The 18,744-nt window shown below is 44.4% G+C and overlaps 2 protein-coding genes and 1 long non-coding RNA gene across 3 annotated transcripts; 2 read left to right on the forward strand and 1 right to left on the reverse strand.

The window, feature by feature from the left end:
• Positions 1-144: 144 nt before the first annotated feature.
• LOC135401572 (putative lipid scramblase CLPTM1) lies at positions 145-8,013 on the reverse strand. Its single transcript, XM_064634045.1, has 12 exons — positions 7,789-8,013; positions 6,335-6,565; positions 6,098-6,256; positions 5,284-5,401; positions 4,816-4,901; positions 4,644-4,761; positions 4,482-4,584; positions 4,147-4,379; positions 2,815-3,101; positions 2,614-2,749; positions 1,735-1,902; positions 145-449 (listed from the first exon to the last, which is right to left on the reverse strand). The coding sequence occupies exons 1-12, from the start codon at positions 7,846-7,848 to the stop codon at positions 283-285; spliced, it is 1,866 nt and encodes a 621-aa protein (XP_064490115.1). The 5' UTR covers positions 7,849-8,013; the 3' UTR covers positions 145-282.
• Positions 8,014-8,498: 485 nt separating this feature from the next.
• On the forward strand, positions 8,499-13,132 carry LOC135400118 (cytochrome c oxidase subunit 7A-related protein, mitochondrial-like). Its single transcript, XM_064631849.1, has 3 exons — positions 8,499-8,630; positions 8,915-9,004; positions 12,922-13,132. Exons 1-3 carry the CDS (start codon positions 8,616-8,618, stop codon positions 13,066-13,068), a joined length of 252 nt encoding a protein of 83 aa, XP_064487919.1. The 5' UTR covers positions 8,499-8,615; the 3' UTR covers positions 13,069-13,132.
• Positions 13,133-16,979: 3,847 nt separating this feature from the next.
• On the forward strand, positions 16,980-18,054 carry LOC135400119 (uncharacterized). Its single transcript, XR_010424529.1, has 3 exons — positions 16,980-17,113; positions 17,199-17,368; positions 17,773-18,054. It is a non-coding gene; the product is annotated as an uncharacterized LOC135400119 (long non-coding RNA).
• The last annotated feature ends 690 nt before the right edge of the window (positions 18,055-18,744 follow it).

The following is an 18,744-nucleotide window of genomic DNA, read 5'->3' on the forward strand; positions in this document are numbered from 1 at the left end:
ACTAATTACTGTGATTGGTGAGACCACAACATATGTCCTCTAATGCAAAGGATGTCACGTAGGTGGCATTCTGTACGTCTTTTTTATTAGACAACAACAGCTGAGCTCATTTGGACAACTCCTCCATCAAATGAATACTCCACAGACATGGCGACATAATTTACTTTTTTTCCTTTTCTAGGACTCCACAGTACAGACTCGTGTCTTAACATTCACTGTCAACAAACTTCCTTCTTCCAACAAGCTTCCTCTCGTGACTTCTTCTCCAGAGACATAATCCGATCAGTCATCTTTCTTGAGGTCGGCTGGTTTATCCATGATGGCGTCCGCAGACAAGGCCGGGACATTGCCGTTGGCATGTTCTTCCGCACTGGTGCCAAATTCATTGTAGCGCTTGGGATCTACCCGGTAGATCCACCGTTGGTAAAGGAATATCAAAAACACTATGTCTGCAAGGAAAAAAATGGGCCATGTTGCTCTTTAATGTGGAATCTTGCACACCATACATTTATGTAGCTTGAAATACCATAACTTGAATACGAGAATGGTTAATTACAGATAAAAGGGATAAGAATAACAAAAATAACAAAGAAGGTTAAGAGCATCAGCTGTTTACTATATACATTAAAAACAAGACTTTCGTGCAGTAGGCTGCACTTCTTCAGGTTTGAGGACCTGTTACAAGTGGTGAAGCATATATCAAAAACCAGTCACATGGTACAAGAAAAAAGGGTAAGGGTGAAGAGAAATACAAACGCGATACAAATATCAACAACAAAAAAAATGAAAATGAAAAACAAAACGCAATCAGTTGGAGGTGGCTCGACAAGGTCAGACAGACATACAGACGAGTCGGAGTTGTACGTGGGATATACAGGATTCTGTTCGCCATTTTGCATTTTTAAAGAGAGACAAGTTCCATGAACACAGCAATGCAACAAAGCCGGTGCCTGGCAGCGAACCATAATAGGAACAGCAAAGCAATGCTCCCCGTGACTTTGTGCACAAAATCCCTTGTGGATCCCTTAAGTGAATCCCTTAGCAAGGCAGATCATCCTCCAGTGTGGGTAAGTTAAAGGGAGTGCTGCCATATCAATGTCTGATCAACTTTTTGTGCACTATTTCCTGAGCTGTTTGAAGCCTAAATCAATGATGAAACTAGAGATCCAGAACAGACTTGTTCTTATATACAGTTTCAAATTTTGAAATCAGTCCCCCCAACAGAATGCCTTCAACAGTTAATGGCGACAAATATCGTTCAACTGTAACTGTAGATGACAGATAAAAATTAGTACATGTATAAATAGAGCCCGAAGTTTTAGGGTTTAACCTGATTCTTCCCCCGAATTTACACCCCGAATTGAAGGTTGCCTCTTTAGGGTGAAACCCGATTTTTACCCGGCAAATATTGCCCTCACTGAGACGTCTGTAGGAATTCACACTAACTTGTTTTTCAGCAAATGCAGTTACATCAACATTTGTACTGAACCAGTTCAGTTAGTTTGAGTAACTAAACCGTATTTCCCCCCGAATTTAACATACTGTAAGCTTTTCCACCCGAATTTCCATGAATTTAGAGCACGTGTTTATTTACCAGATTTCTACTCCCCGAATTTAGGGAAGAATATTTCCCGAAAACTTCAGGCTCTATGTATAAACAAACAAGCCAGTAGTTATGATGGCATGTATGCATCTCTCAAACTGGAAACACTCCGTTGTCTATGTTCAACTTACCATCCCGAAAACATCCCAGCCGATACATGGTGGGCATCTTGATGACAAAGGCAAACATGTCATCTACAAACGTGTTGAGGAACTTGTAGGTGAGCATCCGCCACGGTAGATGAGCCACTGACTTGAGCTTGTAGTTGATAAACAGCTGTGGTGTCATCATGATGAAACCTTTTTGAAGAACACCCTCATGTATCATCAAATTTCATTTCGTTGCATCGCTGCATAATATCTGCGGAGGCATCTTGAGCATGGTTTCTTACTCTTGACAACACCACATTGTACAAAAAGAGCATTTACTCGCATAGTTATAATTAGACCCTGATGTTTTAGGGTTAAACCCGATTTTTCCCTAAATTTGCACCCTGAATTGAGGTTCACCTACCTAGGGTTAAACCGAATTTCTACCTGCAAAACTGCACCTAGGCTAGGCACCTCGAGGCATCGTCATACTAGTTTCTCACAAAATATGCGGCTGCCCCTTACTTCTGGCGGCACTCTGGATAAACGGTACAGTGAACATTTATTCTACAACAATGCCCGATTTCTCCCCGAACTCACTCTGATGGTAATTTTTCTGCCCGAATTTGCGTGAATTTTTTACATCAATTTATCGACCCGATTTCTATCCCCCGAATTTGGAAAAATATAAAACCCGAAAACTTCAGGGTCTAGTTATAATGCAGCTTATAGGGCATAGGTATTCAACAGAGGAAGTGAAAACCCTCGAGAAAATGGTTAGGTTTTAGTGCTCTTGGTTTCCCCCCATAAACACGAGTCAAGTTTGCTTTTTTCTAACTGTAATTTCTCGGGACAGTCCTCGTGATCCAAGAGAAACCCTCAGAAGACATCTCGCAACCATAGCTAAAAGAGACAACTCACCGAATGTGAGAAGGAAGCCATACATGACACCGAGCACCCACGAGTACCAGCCCTTGTGCTCTTGGTACATGAGAGAGTATATGCAGTAGCAACCTAGCAGGGGAAACAGTGCCCAAGACAGGTACTTGAACGCCATCTGCAAACAATTTCGTCCTTTTTCTATCCGAGACAATCCACTGATCGTAACGTCCTGTCTCTCACCTGGTCGTACTGCCGCGTAGAGGACTCGACGTAGGTACACTTGTCCGAGAAACGTACTCGTGGGATGACCCCCAGCCACGGGTTGTCACGGTCGAGCGAAATGTTGACCACCTTGTGGATCTTCCAGACATCGATGGCCAAGCCCACAAAGACAGAAATCTGCACTAATGTGTTGGCCTCGTTGTCCAGGATGTACAGGAGCACCACCAGTGACTGGAACACGTTGAAGAAGACCGAGCGCACTGACAGGCCCTCCAGGGACTTACGGTTGCGCCAGAATTGGATATCTGAAGGAGAAGTACGATGGAGGCTCTCAGTCCAACCTACCGTCCGTCTGCGCTTCAGCCACTTTAAGGGCAACAACAACAACTTTATTGTCGACCTTGGAGAGTGGGGAGTTTCATCGCCACAGGCGATACCTCTACCCCATTGCTGGATGGAATGGGGGGGAATAAAATAACGGGCCCCTTCACAATAACGATCGAAGTCCGATGGTGTCCAGAAATGTCAGAAGAGCTTCTTCATGATTTTCAACTTTAAGGGCTTGTCATGTTTCCACCTAGCAAAACTGGCTACTAATTGGTAATTTTTAGTTCAACTAAGACCGGGCGAGCCCAAAGGCTTCAATGTCAAGCAGTAATTACAAATCTAGATTTCAGTTTTATTCGGGGATCGGAACCGGTATTTTTTTAGGTCCGGTTCAGGTTTAGCTCCGCTGAACCGAAACTATCAGCTTGAACCGGTTCAGGTATATCGGTTCGGTTCGGGTTCGGCTCAGAGAGGACCCCCCCCCGCCACACACAACCACACACACACAAAAAAAATCTGTCAGCAGTTGGGACATTTACAGGGATTGGAACCGTTACTTTGTTCAATCCCGGTTTAACCAGTCCATGGGCAGTAATTTTGCTACATGAAAGCGAGCTTAAGCTCGCTCACCGTACACGATTGTAAGAGAAAGGTATGAGGTAACCGTTTCAGATCAGTCAAAACAAGATCTGTCAGTAGTACAATTATTTCACCTCTGAACTGATTCCTGAACCAGTAACCATATTACTTAATTTTAATATGCAGTGTTGTGTCAGCAACAACAGCAACAAAAGTAAATTTGTGTTATTTGAGAATCATAAGGACGTGCTTGCTTTTAACCCATGGCAATCTACTCAAAATTCACTTTTTTCTGAACCGGTTGGAACCAATATTTTGCGCGGCTGCAGAGCTGAACCCGGACCGAAAAAAGTCATGGTTCTGATTCCTCGGCAACCCTACAAATGCGTTTCTGGATGACACAACGCGAGTCTGTTCTGCATGGTTCCTCTCCAAATAAATTACCATTTTTGAAAGCGAGGAATTCAAAGATGCTGTGTAGGATAGACACAGCAATGGTGACTGCCAGGAGGTACGGAGACGTTTCCAGGAAGGCTTCCTTGAGGGAGTCCCTGTCCTCATCAGATTCCTCTAGCAGGTCTTGGCCGAAGAAGGAAAAACTGCGCATGCCTTGAGCCATGTAGAGCTGCCAGCGGAACATGCTCAGTGGGTGGTACACCAGTTCCAGGTCAAGCCACCTGCAAGCCAAGCAAGCAGCGTTACACAGCTCAATTTTTCCATCTAGTCCCAGCCATATGTGAGGGGTAAACTATCACCATACATTCAGGGTGTATTCTTACTCTGTGGTTTCATTGATGGGCTTATAGTCTCTGGCCAGATTCCAATAGTCATTGAGGTACACAATGGGGTAGTACTGGCCAGTGCTGGGCTCAAACTCGACATCTAGAAAAAAGAGAGAGCTTTCAAAAAACTGCATCCGGTCGAGCAGAGGGTAAAATTACACTGGTCGATGGGAGGTGGGACTCTGTTGGGGTTCCACGGTGTGTGGTCATCGATGATGTTGATGGTCAAGTTAGGGTGCCAGTGAGACAGGATTTCCTCTTTCATCGTCTCTGCTTTCTGAAAAAGGGGGACTAGCTAACTCAATCGTCTAAAGGATAAGTTGCTACATACCTCCACCATTTCTGGAGTGGCTGCGGTCTGGCCAGTCAGCAGGTTCTGGGTCCGTTTATAGCGCAACTTCCTATACCTGTTGAGCTCTGGAAACAGCAGCAGAATAATGGTATCACCCAAGAAGCTCGGGACTGTATAAAAAAGCTCGCAAAAGACATTAACAACTTTCTCTGCTTGATATTTCTTGGCTGACATGGATAGCAGCCACTGTTGAAGATGAGAAGAGAGTTACAATTTCAACACACATGCACAGGATTCTGCTGTATTTTAAGAGACAGCTCCTGGTTACTCCTTTCCTCACTCAAATCCAGACCAACACTTTGGATGCCCCCTGTAGAATACCCCCACATCACCCCCATCCCCCTTGCAAATTTTTTAAATTTCTGGGCTGGGCGTTGGAGGCCTTGTGTGGGTCCATATTTGTGGTCTGCCTCAATGATTCTCGTGGTTTACGACACCTTAGCTTACGTTTCTTTCTGTACACGGTGTAAACGTTGGAGTAGTCACTTCCTGCTCTTGGGTCCGGCGACTTGCCACTCAGAACAAAGTAGACATGCAGGTAGAGTGTCCCATTGTTCTTCACGTTCTACGAAAAAAAAGGATGTGCTGGTCAGCTTCACTGCAAGAATCAATGTTTGAAAGCCACACGGAGCACTAAAGCAAGAAAGATCTTTCTAGGCAACAGCAACTTTATTGCTAAATGACGAATGGGGAGTTTCATCGCCAGGGGCCGATACTCTACCCCACTGCTGGTGGTTATGCTGGGAATTAAACAATGAGATGCGGATGTGCACTCAGACATAATGACCACTTGGTTAGCTAATGGTGATTTGTTGAGAAGAGTGGATCTTCCATGAGTGTGCAAATAGTGCTAATGCAGTGTCAAGACAGACCAATGTGTTATGTCTTGGTCCTGCATTCACTAATGGATTTGTTGAGCTAAAAATTTGACACTGTTCGTGCAAGGCCAGCAAAGTCCTTCGAGAAGGTTAATACGGAATGCTCCTCTGAAAGTTATTCAGGTATCAACATTGGCCAGTCAATCTCTGTGGTTCTTTGAGCAAAACAAAGACACAAAAGAATGCGTTTGCCATTGACCACGCAATATAGTACGATTGGAAAAACAACAGACTGGAAAATGTCAGATTTCTTCCACAAAAAAACTCCTCCAACAATTCCTGCTGTTTTGTAGTTTTCAGGGTTTTTCTTTGATATGACATTTTGTGAACAATATCTGCAGAAACAACAACAAAAAAAAAGAAGAAGAAGAAGAAAGGTGCACCTGAGAGGCTTTGATGCGAGCACTGTGCGTGTAGATGGAGTCGTGGTTTGGTCCGCCTTCCCAGTCTCCATAGACGAGGTCAGTCTGTTTCCACAGCAGAGCCGAGGCGACTTCAAAATTCGAAAACGTGTCTTTCTCCCACACGTACACGTACATGTCCTGGGGTTAAACGTGCGATTACATTTTTTTTTTATTCCCATTTGTTACACTACGAGGCCCAAAAAAATGTTGGCTTACCATGATAGTACCATTGGAAAAGAGGTTCGAAGAGCCAACTGTGTCTGTGGCATTTGGGGCAGCAGGCTGTTTGCGGAAATAACTGGAGACGAAGTATACGATAGCTGCCCTTATCACAAGTCCTTTCGCTATAGACCAATAAGATGCTTGCGGCTGCTGTTGTGGCTGCTGCTGTGGCTGCTGCTCTGGCTGCTGCTGCGGCTGTTGGACCAATGCTGACCCCTGTGACGTCTGCTCGAGATAAACACAACCCAAAGAGTAATCTGGATAAATTTTAGTTATTACAATATTTTTATTCGCAATCTTGTCCATTTGAGCTGACCTTCTACCCGTTATGGCTTTTGTAGCGGTAATAACAAAGCTTGGAAGGGCACAAAAACTTTGTCATAATGTGAGGCTTTACGGGCTTTTAAGAAATAAAGCTAAGTCCTTGTTCAGACTCGCGAAAAGAAATTATTTCTGGAAAAAAATTTGCCCAATCCTGGTATCCAGCATAGCAATGGCATTTAGTCAATCAATTAATGGGGCATAAAATTACGCTAAGCATGAACAAAATAATTCGAATAAACTATTGCCGTCATCTGAAACATGCATACACGATAATTGGCTTAAGCAGGCATTAAAAAATATGTACATCTATGTTGATAAAAACAAAAATAAAATTACTCATCGTCCTCGTCCCTTGTTTTCACCATCACCTGCTGCACTAAGGTTTTTAATTGATTATGGTACAAAATTACTGTCTTTTCTTTTCTTGGCAAGACAACATGATGGGGAGGATTGATTTTTTTACGAAACCTAATAGTCAAAGTAGTATCATAGTAGTAATCACTTCGGTCACCTGCAGTTGGTTTCTAACATGAGTGTCAACCAACCATGCAACTAGGCCAGGGCCATCCAAATATCTATACAATTCGGGTTTGTAGGAACCCGTGCATATAACGTGTGACTGAAATAGTGGTATGATCATTATCACACTGTCAACATTGGGTGCTCAACAAGAACACGACTTCCGTCATCCAATATTTCGTAACTACAATCTCTCGGCAGTCACTCTGCCAGAGATTCCATTTATGACTTTATTATCTATCCCCGAGATAAGGTACAAGACGTTTTGTTGCTTACAATTTAAACTGCGCTATTTGCAACAGCGAGGATACGTTTGTTTTACGTTTACATTAAAAAAACTACTGTCACAATTTTACATGCGCATTGTTTGAACGAAGTACATTCGTGAGCATAAACCAAAAGAACTCAAACGATTACGCTTTGAACAAAGCCTATACTTTTTTCATACATTAAAATGTCTCGTAGAGCACGTTCCGTAAGGGCTTATAGCCAGCACCATCAGTTGAACAGTGCAGTGGACAGTGAAGTCTTGGGAATGGTTGAAAAAACAACCCATTTCCACCTCCACTTAAGCGTGCGCAGTGTACTGAATGGATGGTTCTTACCGCATCCCCGTGCTCGGAGTGTGTAACATTTTCAGCTTGTGAATCGGCGTTTTCGGTCATCGCTTCCGTGTAAAGCGCGGGTTCTCCGCGTAGGTTGTAGGAAGCGGACGAAATCCCCAAGCACGACGAGGACCAAATGAACCTTGCGACGACGACGACGACAGAAAGAAATCGGCACTCGGCTGTTGGCTATGTCGCCATGTCGCAATGTTGCAATGTCTCCGATCGCGTCAAAATTGCTGCAATTCACGGACGTTTTTTTCTTCCTTTTCTTCTGGAAGCGCGGTACCATTAGTACTTTTTTAAAAAATGTTCAGAAGCGATCGTGGTCACAGCGAAGGTAGTTTTAGTTTTTCAATAAAATATTCAGTAATATGTAACGCATATAAATAAGTGTACAAAAAGTGTGGGGTTGTTAATTGTTCAACTGATTCGCAAATTAAAAAAGTATTCAAGGATTACGGCTTGAAAGTAAATAGTACTGGTACTCAATGTCGTCTGCAAAGGCACTTAACCATAGAAGTGCAAAGTGGGAATCTACGTTCGCCACGTTCTCTTAGTTCTAGTTTGCTATGAGAAAAGAACACCTTCCATTCAAGAAATAAATTATTACGTATTAAAAAAAAGCAGCAAAAATTGGCTCGATGTATACACCGTCTATGCTTTTAGCAGATTTGGCAAGTGAGAAATGGCCAGTCTCAGCCGATTTCTTCAAAACGTGTTGCACACCTTGTGTTGGAAGGACAATTGGGAAGGACAATTTTTCAACCACTGGGAACGTTTATTTGAGCTGCTGCTTTTGGCGTTTGCGCCTTGTCTCTGAAATTATGAATTCTGCACGGGTGAGTTGAAATACCATCCTGTTCGAAAAAGCAAGGGCAATGCTAATTGATGCCCGATCACCTGAAGCCAGCTTTCGAACTGTTAGGTGTAACCCCCGGTTTGCGATATCCTAAAAGGTTCTGGGTGGCAGAAATTTAAGTCGGAACCCAAGTGGAACCACTTGAAAAACAAAATGGTTCCATTCTGTTTCCCAAGCGGTTCCACTTATTTTTCAGATCCACTTGGGATACCTGCTCAGATTTTTGCCTGAGATATGATACCTTTGGGTCTTGACTTTTCGCAGGCTCTGGTGAAAACAAGCAAGCATGTGAGCCAGCATGCCAGGACTTTCACGTCTCTGGAAAGGATAAAGGAACTACAGCGACTGTTTTCCGTAAGTAGCCGCGTGTTGTACGAGCAAACTATTTTTCTACTCACGCTATGGACCCCCTATCACTCTTGGCTGCTGTTGTATGTGGTAGTTCTGTGGACGGCTTATGGCTTTTAACACTTGTTGAATGTGTTTAAAAGTGTACGTGGGTAACATACGGAATGTAAAACATAAGAATCGGAAAGTTTGGCTTCACCTCATTATCGACACGGGAAGAGAAAGGCAAGCTGCAAGCACTAAAACTTACCAAGTGTATGTCGTCTTAGGTCTGTGGCTGGCATAGTTTATCTTTCAAATTAGTTGACTGAACCCTTTCAAAGATAAACAAAAATTACAATTGCCTGCCAAGATGGGTAGCTCATGATAAACAACATACGCACTTGATGGTATGCGGAAAGTTTCCTACGAATATTCATTAAGCCTTTGATAGTCATAATGCTTATATTTGCACTTGGGTTATGTACAAGAGAACGTGTTTTTCTACTTGTCTGCAAAGGTTCGCAAGGCTTGGATGCGCGTGTGTCCCACTCAACACACATGAATTTGGTGTCTCCGTAGCTGAGTGTGTGTATGTTGGGCTGCCCTGCGACGCTCACTTTCCAGCGATATTACGATTATACTTGTAAAAGTAGCCCACGAATGGCACCACAGAAGCTTCAAACGGCCAAACATCGCTCCCAAAGCACCGCAGCAGAAACCAAGACCTTTGGACGCAAAGAGTTAATATAGAAAACTTTTCGAACAAAAAATGAGCCAGTTAGGTTTTCGGCAAACATAATGGTATCGGTTTCGTAGATGGGTTTCCTTTAAACCAGGAAAGATTAATGGTAATGGACACAGAAACAGTATATTACCGAAATTGGAGATGCTAACAGGAACGGAAACGAAAATTATCGTCTGGTATTGAATTCGGGTAATGGCCATTGCTATTGTGTGATGATATTTGAGTGACTTTTCATTTTAATTTTGTATTTTGATGACTCGATTCTCTGTAGTACTCTAAATACCAGAGCGTCGCACCAAACCGAAAAAACTTAAATTTTAGCTGGAATTGAACCTTAACTACTAGTGCCATCTTGGAGCTGATCTAAAATTCGGGTACCGGTTCGGGATACCGGTTCGGTTCGGGTTGGTTTGTGATGGGGGGTGATGTGGAGACTCGAGCGGTCTGCCAGCCTAGATTGGCAGCACATTGCTCGGGGAAGGGATGTCCTGTTGGTCGAAAAACAGAAATAAATGCATAAAAAAACTTAACAAAGAGAGCTTGTATCATTTTTAGTGGCCACCTATAATTTTGTAGCATATTAGAACCTCGAACCGGTTCCGCACCGGTTTACACTCTCTGAACCAGTTATAATCCAGCCGATATATGTGAACTCCAGGGCTGAACCGGACCCGAACCTTTATGGCCGAACCTGAACCCGAAACAAACCGAAAAAATGTTTCTGTTCAATACTGTGCTAAATACTACGCATGATGATGGAATCAAAGCTCAATATTGGATCTCGCTTACCTGCTCGTCCCAGTCCTCGTAACTTGATGGCATCAACACATGACCATACTCCACCATACCGTGAGGATGACAGCCTATGATTTTTAGTTATTTATTTTTTTTACTTTTTCTTTTTTTCATTTCACCGTGGCTATGGCAGTATTACTACTGTGGGCATCCGCTTATGAATGCTGCATTGGATGAAGGTTAAGCCCACCTTGAGTTGCAAGACTCGGAGAGAGTAAGGACCGAAGGCATGTTCCTATCCTTTAAAAAAAAAATTAAATTGCAAGATGCGCGCATCCTAAAGATGCATAATTACTTGCGTAGTCTGTACGTGTGACACTGAAGCAGCACTTGGGTAAAACTGGGTGCGGACGGGGCCGGACTGGCTGTCCTCCCTGCAGCTCTGTAACGGCCTTTGCATTACTGGAAACAGTAACAGAAACGTAACGGAAACGTGATTGAAAAGCTGGTATCAGAAACGGATAACGGAAACGAAAATACAGCACTAACGAAAATGGAAACGCTAGCAAAAAATACGTATGTTACCCTTCCCTGCTTTAAACTCCATTCTCAGCTTTTTGCACGTGCATCCATATTTAATCTACAGGGGATTGTAAAGTCACCCACAATGCATCTGTGGGTAAATGTGCACCCCACTAAACTCACCTTTTACCACCCTAACTTGCTCATTAATTTAGGCCCTGTTTTGATTGAGAAAAACAAACCAGAAGGGTAAACTTTGATTTGACCTTTTACTTTTACGACTGACAAGTTAAGACACAGCACACCCTCGTTTCTTTCAAGTCAACACTAGCCGATTGTGTGACAATATTGCGGTCAGATTGGACATGCTGTTTTCCCATGCACGCAGGCTCTAACAACACGACTTGTGTAGAACATAACCTCCACTGGGGTGGGGAGGGGGTGGATCAGACACTCGGGTGTCTCTTGAGTAAACAAGGTGGATCATCCTGAAGAAACTGTCGAAACATTCGCCCTTAAAGTAGCACAGAAGTCATTTTTAACACCCAGTTTTCTTCCTATAAAACTGTTAAGTAGGCCAGTAAGATGCACCATGCGAAGTAATTTACACCACAGAGTCATAATTATCGCGGGAATTGAATTTAAAATACGCCGCAAAAAGCGACCGTGCGCAACGGTGGTGAAGAGCAGTACCAGCCTGTGATCTGCCTGGAACCTCGCGCTGACGCTATAAGGAGAACGCTCGCTGATTGGCCTAGAGAAATGTTGTCTGCTACTCCGCTGTCGTCTGCTACTCGGCTGTTCGGGGTTCTGATAAAGCCTTTCTCCCTGCTCGGTAATGCTTCGGCCGCTCCTTCTATCCCCAATTCTCCGGGAGAACTTGCAAAACAGGTTTACGGCGGCAAAGGGACAAGGCGCTGACCCCCCCTGACCTGCGAACCAGAACGAGTCTCCTTATACCATCATCGGTGACGTGTCATCATACCTCCTCATCCTCATTATAGCTGGAGTGGCGAGTTAAGGGTGAACGCGCGGAGCTATGTTTATGTGAGTTTTTTTTCTGGGAAACAAATTGCACACATCAAGACCTTTCGCGCTATTTGGTATAATGACACACACACTTTTATCAGATGTCTTAATCTGAAATTTTTTTGGATGGCCCTCTGTACTCCTTCAATTCATTTTATGCATTATTATGCTTTCTCGTAAAAGCATTTGTTCTTTGGTATTTATTCCTCTTTGTTAAAAACAAAGCCATAAGCCTGTCTATGGGACCACATCCACTTTGTGCCCGGCCCATGTGTGTGTACCATATCTACAGCCTTTGTTAAATTTTCAAACGAGGCCTTGTTTTGGTGATGGAAACCTATTTAGCATATCCAGATGAGCTACTGATTAATGCGAGCTCAAGTATTCCGTCAAAGTTGTACATGTCGTCAGGGGGGTATTATGGGGGAGGAGGATTCCCCAAAATGGGGTTTAACCCCCCTGATTTGTTATCTTCGGTGTCTGTTCATCTACCATTGCGTAACTTGCGATCCCAACCTGTTTTTCATGAAAATATGGCCCATTACTGTGCACCTATATCTCGCTTGCAGCGCACCATGAATACTCTCTGCCAGAATTATGATATTGACATCTTTTTTTTCTCATTCTCATCATTTAAATCTTCTCTTCCTAACAGCAACGCGAGAACTGTTTAACCCTTAACATTTCTTTATTTGCTGTTTGTTGTTTTATGCTTTGTATTGTGTTTTCTGTGTCCTGGTGCACCATCCGTTAGACCCCACGGTCGTTGATGGGTACCCTCAAAATATAAAAAATAAAATAAAAAATAAACCACCCTGTCGTAGCGTTTGGCGGGGTCGAACCAGTTTCTCTGCACTTTTGAACCCCAGCAATAGGGGTGAGCTCTCATGTGGTGTGTGACCCATTTCAGAAAGACGATGGTGTTCCTGTCCACCTGAAGAGGGGTGTATCTGATCGTGTGTTATTCCAGGGCACTATGGGCTTGTGCGTCATCTCTTTAGGTTTCTGTTTCAACAGCCTCTTCCATTTCATGTTCCCCAAGAAAAAGGCCAATTAGAGTAGCCTTTCAAGAATGGTAGTGTGTACCATAGAAGAATAAAGTCTATCTGAATACCGCCCTATTTTACTGCTGGCAAGCTATTTCTTGATCGCAGACACAAAGAACGGTTGAGTGCACCAGTGCCTGATGACATGACCAAAACGAAAATGGTGTGTTTGTGCACTTGAAAGCATAGGGACAAAGCGTGCAACATCCTTTTCCTGGAGTTGGACGCTGTGGTGTGGGTTTTCAGCTATGAATTATGAGTTCACAATTTTTACAAGTTTCCTTGAAGCTCCATGGGTGGGTAAGGGCAGGGGCGGATCTAGGATTTTTCCGAGGGGGGGTCCGCTATGGACAAGCGCCAGGTGCATGCTGGGATTGGTCCACTGAACCCTTTGTTTAAGTCTGGAATTGAGGGGGGTTTCGGATTCCTGGACCTCCCCTAGATCCGCGCCTGGGTAAGGGGAACACCCATGCTGGAAGTGCTCAGCTGAGCAACTAATGCCCTGCCACAATGACACATGCTTCTCCTATAGCGAATGGACCAATTCCGACAACGCGTATGCGCATGCCCAGCCGTTGAGTCCGCCATCTTTGAGTGGAAAACATCGCCATGGACCCACCTGCGGGAGACTGTCATGTTCATTGTGGGGAGATAATCGGTTTCAAGGTTACGCGGACATTTGAGGTCTCGTAACGAGTACAATATGCGCTTTCACTCTTTCCGCATTCTTCTTCCAATCTTCTCTACTTTCCCACGCAACGTGCCTGTCCGAAAATCCCGTCACCATTATTGGGAGGAAAGACACGACGTTCGACATTCCGTCGCCAGGGGCGACGCGAATATGGATATGGTCCATTCGAGTGGTCATTTCATGGCCAAACTGACCGTTGCCACCCGAACGCCAGGACCGAACCAGAGGTAAAGTCCCTCTGGGAGAGGCATATTGCGTGGCGTCTTCTGGTTCCGTCGTCTGCTAAACCCACTGATCTCGATTGTAAAAGAGAGATTTATACATAGAGATCAGTGGCTAAACCACGCGAGCCAATGCCAATGCTACACCACCTAGCCAACCTAGCTAGAGAAAGCCTGCTTACTCGGCGGCTGCAAGCGAGTCAAGCCGACGGGCCTGCCGATAGGTGGCTACGAAGGGCTCTGCTCGCTGTCGCTTCTCGCACCCTCGTAGCCATGTGACCTCATGTGCGAAGAGCACATGAGATCTCGCGGGAGCACCCGTGGTGGGCAAAAATCATGTAGGAAGAAAAATGTGCGCGTGGTGGTCCGTCACGCTCCACGTACAGACCAAAGGTGAATGATTACCACAGTGGATTTAAATAGGATAATTTTAGTTGCAGGCTTTTAACGGGAGAATCTTTCGTCTTGAAACGAGGCAGCGCCTATGCGAATGAAAGAGGCCACTTCACGAATTTTGGAACAGAGCTTTGGAATATATCCAGGAAGTGTGCTGAAGTTTCAGTTCCAGAATTTTGAATTATTCAAGCACGCTTCCAGTTTATTGTACACCTCAACCTAAAATTGAGCAACGTGCAGTATACACTCACATATAATGTATATATATATATTTAGTTGCAAATGTGATTATATGCACTGAAAATGACAATTTATTTTCGTTCTCGCTAGGGTTAAGCGCCATTTCCGAAAACATAGAGATACATTCAGAAGTGGTCAATGAGCTAATATATCAAACAACCCATACCCTCTTGCAAAACAAACAAGAAGTCTGCTTGTAACACGCAAGTGTTTTGAGGTGATTCTCAACATCTTGTATGTGCGAGGTAGATGCATGCTTTTCGTCACGTTCGGAACACTCTCTTTATATACACTTTTGCAGTACCCAAACAACACAACGATGTCCAGGGGACGTCCCATGGCGTCCAGCACGGGAGCTACAGGATGTCCTGGGGAATTGTCTATGATGTCTGTGGGATGTACCCTGGACCTCCCGGTGGCACATTCCAAGACATCCTGGTGGAGTCCACACGTCATTCTAGCTAATGCCTGTGGGACGTACGTTGGGCCTGTCGGTGGCACACCCTAGTACATCCTGAGAGGGTCCACATGTCATCCCTGCTGACGTAATTTGGACATATAACTTCTACCGTTCTGGGGTGCGTTGCAGTGACAATAGACCTCTACCTGTTTGTAAACAAATGACGTCATAATCGTCATGACGTCAACTCGTCAGCGCCACGAGTTTGGTAGAGCTGAACTACGTTCAAAGCTAGTGGCGAACAAGGTCGCGTCCGAAAGCCACGGTCTTGAGGGGATTACGATGGTCTCTGAAAGGGACGCGACCTTCGGTCCTACTTTTCTTTCAATGAACAATTGCCCATTCGTGGAACCCAGCTCTCCCCTTCCGATCTGTTTTGGTTTCGGTCTGTCTACCAACGTCATGATGACGTTTCTCGGGTAGAGGTTTATAAATAGACGTTATCAGAGACGCAGATCCCAGACAGAACAAATCGATCCCATGGAGGTCCTACGGATGTCTTAAAAGGAATCTCACGACATCCTGCGGAACGGGTCTAGTGGGACAAAATACTTCCTACGGACACCGTTTTGTCAGCTTCTCGAACATCCCAGTGACATCCCACGGTGGTACCATTTGAAAATGCGGGCTGCGTGACGGACGACGGACGGAAGTACTCTTTTATGTTGAAATTAAAATGATTTGATTATTTTTAATCATTATATTAAAATATAGAAATCACTAAAGGACAGAAAAGCGATTTATTTTTACGCATGATACATATACAAGACACTTGTGTTGCAGTGACAGGCGAAAAATTGATGATAAGTTATGTCCAGTCTCAAGCGGCACCATGATTTGTCAAATGTCTGTACAGCACACAGAAATAGTATACGCTTTGTAATAGAATATAAAGCGTCTTTCCTCCATTTTTTCACACCTGCCACTGTCGCCGGTGTTTTTTTTTTTTGTTCTGTTGCTCCGCTTTGTTTCCCATGATGGAAAATAACATGGATCGAGCAAGGAAACACAGGAGCGGCCCTTCCAACTTTTTGCCATTGGGACGGGCATGCCAGCCTTCGCGTTGCATTCTGGGATGCTCCTGTCTACCATGTGACCGCTCACGTGACCCCAAGAGCATGCGCAGGCCAGCTTATAAAGCAGACGACGGGAGTCGTGATTGTCTTGCAGTTCAGCTATCTGCATTGCGATGAACGCCGCGCGTCCAGTTTTATTTGTGTGTTCGGAGGTTTACTCCTGGTTTACCCTTCTACTACATGACCGATCACGGTCTGCAGGACAAGAACGCAGGACTAGAAACATCATTCATGGTAGCGACGTTTGTGTGACGACGTGGCCACGTTTTGTGTGTTCGTTGCCGAAGTGGTAAAGCATGCCAGGAATCAAACTTGTACAACAAAGGAGGAAATCAAATGAATCTGCAGCTGTAGCACAGCGCCACCTTGCAATCGAACGATTCAAGATGACTCTCTCACAGACATGCAGATACGAATGAAGCATTAGTTTCGTGACAGAGCTGCTTTTTGTTGAACGACAGCCGCGGTAAGAGCACGTTAACAAAACGTTGTTTCGGCAATGGAAAAGCATAAAAGCACGGAAAGAAGCGCGAGCAACAAAGCATTGCTAAACCGAAACTTTAGAGAGGATCACGTGGTGGACAGGAAGTAATGGCGGTTTTGACAAGAGCGACCGCCAGAGGGGTCCCACGGAAATATGTGCGAAACGGCCGCTCCTGTGCTTCCTTCCTCCATGGAAAATAAGCGCGGCGTTTCAAAAAAGAAAAATAAATGAAAAATAAACAGGGACGAGAAATTGGGCCACTCCGCCAAGCATTCACTTCGAAACATTAAACAGACACTGTACGTTGGTGTTCTCGCGAGCTTCTACATGTTCGAGAGCCCTGTTCGCCCGTGAGTCGAAATGAAGGGGAGATGTCTACGTGTAATTCGATTGCGTACGCAAACAACAATGAAATGAGAAATTGCTTTGCGTATTAAGTCACCGTGGAGATAGTGTCTCTGTTTCTTATACTCATTTGGTTTGAGAAAGTGAGTTGGTTCATAGAAAGTCGAATTTGTGCAGTGCTACATCGTCCCGCGTTTCTATCTCTCTTGCAATGCATGATCCATACAGGATCCTATCAAGGAGCTGATCCGGACAATCCGTGAAACAACCGTAACAGGATCTCCTGCGGATCTCCACGGCTACGGATATCCCGGGGGAGTCCCACGGAGGTTCATTTTCGGATATGAACATAGGGATCTATTTCGGACGTCCGTGGGAGATGGTGTTCTGCCTGGCAGGTATGTATGCAAGTCATATCAAATATCCTGTAATAAATATCCACTACCGTTGTTCTTGCTTGTTTTCACTTGCAAATTTTCTTCTCCGTTCTGAGCGCCATATCGGTTCTCATGACAATGCAAAAATGGCTAGGAAGCAAGCGAGCTGGTGTGATGCATAATGTAAACCCCGAGACTAGGGAACACGAAGGGGACAGACACAACACGAAGTCTCAAACACAGCTCACTTGCTCTCACAATCACAGCTCTCAAACTGAGCTGTGTTTGAGACTTCGTGTTGTGTCTGTCCCTTCGTGTTCCCTACCCGGTGGGCAAGATACATTCCTGTTACGTACGCAGGATATCGTGATTTGGATGTTAGAATATCCTGGGGACCAAGCTAGAGATCCCATTTACATCCACAGGACATCCAGGAGACCAGGATTTCGGCACTAACCACACGTCGCAGGAACGTACCTGTGACATCCCAAACGGAACAAAACTTCCCGTGGTGCTCCTGGGGATATCCTTTCCCGGGAAGCTCCCGGGAATTCGGATCTCCTTGGGAGAAAGACATATTTTTCCGACAGACGTCCCCCACATCTCCGAGTGGCCGTGGTTTGGACTTCCCACAAAGATCCGTCGTTTGTCCTCACAGGAAGTTGCACGGAGATGCCGGGACGTTGCACGGACTTACTTGCGTACGTGCTCAGGGCCCGGTACGTATTTTCTCATTATTATTGATACTGTTTATTGAGCTGCTGCGTAAGTGGACAGACTCCTATTAGGCGTTTTTTTCTGCCATTTTGTTTCGGCTTTATTTTTTTTTCTATTCGTGATTATCGGCTGAATGCAGCTGTAATGCCGACAGCTCACCTCGTTTGTTTGAAGTGTTTACGTAAATATTTTGCACATATAGCAGCACGTGAATGACATAAATATCTAATGTTCTTACTAATTCCCCATACTTCATGCTCTTACAAGTTAAATTTTTCGCTTGTTATTATTTCATGCATATTTAGTCCCATTATTCTATACCCAAAGATGTTGCACATGTAAACCATACATATTACTTATTTGCATTGCTTACTTGTATTACTCCCATTACATACGCCATATACCTACACAGAATTATTCAAAAAATCAATTGAATCAAATTTATTGAACTTATTTCCTTAAAATTGAGTCATTCTTCTTACTGTGACATATCCTGTGATCCATGTCCATGGGATGTCGCAGGGATGTACAAGCTATGAGTACCTATAACGTCACATTGTGATATCCATGCAACATCAATGTGACGTACGAGACGTCTGTGACATTTCTGGGATGTCTCAGGGTTGTCCACTGGGTAGTCTCGGGGTTTTGCATTATGCATCGGTTGTCATGAGAGAACT

The sequence above is a fragment of the Ornithodoros turicata genome, chromosome 7, assembly GCF_037126465.1.
Source record: "Ornithodoros turicata isolate Travis chromosome 7, ASM3712646v1, whole genome shotgun sequence".
Classification (NCBI taxonomy): Eukaryota; Metazoa; Arthropoda; class Arachnida; order Ixodida; family Argasidae; genus Ornithodoros; species Ornithodoros turicata.